This window comes from Sander vitreus, unplaced genomic scaffold, assembly GCF_031162955.1.
Source record: "Sander vitreus isolate 19-12246 unplaced genomic scaffold, sanVit1 ctg718_0, whole genome shotgun sequence".
Taxonomy (NCBI): Eukaryota; Metazoa; Chordata; class Actinopteri; order Perciformes; family Percidae; genus Sander; species Sander vitreus.
This window is the reverse complement of record NW_027595806.1, coordinates 1-2,500: the sequence shown is the minus strand read 5'-3', so window position 1 is coordinate 2,500 and position 2,500 is coordinate 1. Positions and strand designations below refer to the sequence as shown.

The window sequence follows — 2,500 nt, the reverse complement described above, 5'->3', positions numbered from 1 at the left end:
TTTCAGGTGTTTAATGGTGTTTAATGGTGTTTCAGGTGTTTAATGGTGTTTCAGGTGTTTCAGGTGTTTAATGGTGTTTCAGGTGTTTAATGGTGTTTCAGGTGTTTAATGGTGTTTAATGGTGTTTCAGGTGTTTCAGGTGTTTAATGGTGTTTCAGGTGTTTCAGGTGTTTAATGGTGTTTCAGGTGTTTAATGGTGTTTCAGGTGTTTAATGGTGTTTCAGGTGTTTCAGGTGTTTCTGGTGTTTCATGGTGTTTAATGGTGTTTCAGGTGTTTCATGGTGTTTCATGGTGTTTCAGGTGTTTAATGGTGTTTCAGGTGTTTCAGGTGTTTATGGTGTTTAATGGTGTTTAATGGTGTTTCAGGTGTTTAATGGTGTTTCAGGTGTTTAATGGTGTTTCAGGTGTTTGATGTGTCTCAGGTGTTTCAGGTGTTTCAGGTGTTTAATGGTGCTTTCAGGTGCTTTAAACGGTGTTTCTCAGGTGCTTTCAGGTGCTTTAATGGTGCTCTGTGCTATCAGGTGTTTAATGGTGTTTCAGGTGTTTCAGGTGTTTAACGGTGTTTCAGGTGCTCAATGGTGTTTCCAGGTGTTTAATGGTTTCTGGGTGTTTAATGGTGTTTTAATGGTGTTTCAGGTGCTCGCGTGTTTAATAGGTGTTTAATGGTGTTTCAGGTGTTTCAGGTGCTAATGGTGTCAGGTGTTTCATGTGTTTAATGGTGTTTCAGGTGTTTCCAGGTGTTTAATGGTGTTTCATGGTGTTTCAGGGTGTTTTAATGGTGTTTAATGGTGTTTCCAGGTGCTTTCAAGGTGTTTCATGGTGTTTAATGTGCTCAGGTGTTTCACGGTGTTTAATGCGTGTCTCACATGGTGTTTCAGGTGTTTCACATGGTGTTTGACGGTGTTTCAGGCGTTTCACATGGTGCTTTAATAGTGTTTCAGGTGTTTCTGCCCAGGTGTTTAACGGTGTTTCATGGTGTTTCAGGGTGCTTTTAGTGGTGTTCAGGTGCTTTCAATGGTGTTTCCGGGTGTTTAATGAGTGTTTCAGGTGTTTAATGCGTGTTCTCAGTGTGTGTTCAGGTGTTTATGGTGTTTAATGGTGCTTTAACGTGTTTGTCAGGTGTTCAAATGGTGCTTAATGGGTGTCTCAGGGTGTTTAATGGTGTTTCAGGTGTTTGTCAGGTGTTTAATGGTGTTTTCAGGTGTTTAATGGTGTTTCAGGTGCTCAGATGCTCTCAGGTGTTTAATGGTGTTTAATGGTGTTTCAGGTGTTTAATGGTGTTTCAGGTGTTTAATGTGTTTCAGTGTTTCAGGTGTTTAATGGTGTTTAATGGTGTTTCAGGTGTTTAATGGTGTTTCAGGTGTTTAATGGTGTTTCAGGTGTTTCATGGTGTTCAGGTGCACTAGGTGTTTAATGGTGTTTCATGGTGTTTCAGGTGTTTAATGGTGTCAGGTGTTCAGGTGTCTAATGGTGTTTCAGGTGTTTAATGTGTCTCAGGTGTTTCAGGTGTTTAATGGTGTTTAATGGTGTTTCAGGTGTTTGATGGTGTTTCAGGTGTTTAATGGTGTTTCAGGTGTTTCAGGTGTTTCAGGTGTTTGATGTGTCTCAGGTGTTTCAGGGTGTTTCAGGGTGTGTGAGTACCTGTCGGGTCATGGGGAGGTACCACACGTTGACCACGATGGCCCAGCTGGTCATCATCCTCAGCAGGTAACTGACCATGTTGTATTTGCTGCTGTTCCAGAAGGCGTCGCCAGCGAGCATCGTGCCTGAGCAGAGAGAGACGAGAGACAGAGAGAGAGAGAGACGAGAGAGACGAGAGACAGACAGAGAGAGAGACAGAGAGACAGAGAGAGAGACAGAGACAGAGAGACAGAGACAGAGAGAAGACAGAGAGAGAGAGGCAGAGAGAGAGAGAGAGACAGACAGAGAGACAGAGAGAGAGACGAGAGAGAGATAGATAGACAGAGAGAGACAGAGAGAAAGATAGACAGATAGAGAGGGTTATAGAGATAGACAGAGAGAGAGAGATAGAGAGAAGGGCTGTGGGAACATAGGGCTGTGGGAACATTGGGCTGGGGAACATTGGGCTGTGGGACCACTTTGGGCTGTGGGAACATAGACTGGAACATTGGGCTGTGGGACCATAGGGCTGAACATTGGGCTGTGGGACCATAGGGCTTTGGGAACATTGGGCTGGGACCATTGGGCTGTGGGAACATTGGGCTGTGAACGTGGGCTGTGGGACCATAGGGCTGTGGGAACATTGGGCTGTGGACCATTGGGCTCTAGGGAACATTGGGCTGTGGGAACATTGGGCTGTGGGACCATTGGGCTGTGGGAACATTGGGCTGTGGGAACATAGGGCTGTGGGAACATTGGGCTGTGGGACCATAGGGCTGTGGGAACATAGGGCTGTGGGAACATTGGGCTGTGGGACCATAGGGCTGTGGGAACATAGGGCTGTGGGACCATAGGGCTGTGGGAACATAGGGCTGTGGGA

At 45.5% G+C, this 2,500-nt stretch overlaps 1 protein-coding gene across 1 annotated transcript in view; it reads right to left on the bottom strand.

Annotated features, from left to right (window-relative positions):
• LOC144514841 (glycerol-3-phosphate acyltransferase 3-like) overlaps positions 1-1,724 on the bottom strand; it is a 5,055-nt gene extending 3,331 nt beyond the window's left edge. Inside the window, exon 1 of the mRNA XM_078245652.1 lies at positions 1,642-1,724. Coding sequence (XP_078101778.1) covers positions 1,642-1,719 — 78 coding nt within the window. The 5' untranslated portion in view covers positions 1,720-1,724. The remainder of the gene's footprint in view (positions 1-1,641) is intronic.
• Between the last annotated feature and the right edge of the window lie 776 nt (positions 1,725-2,500).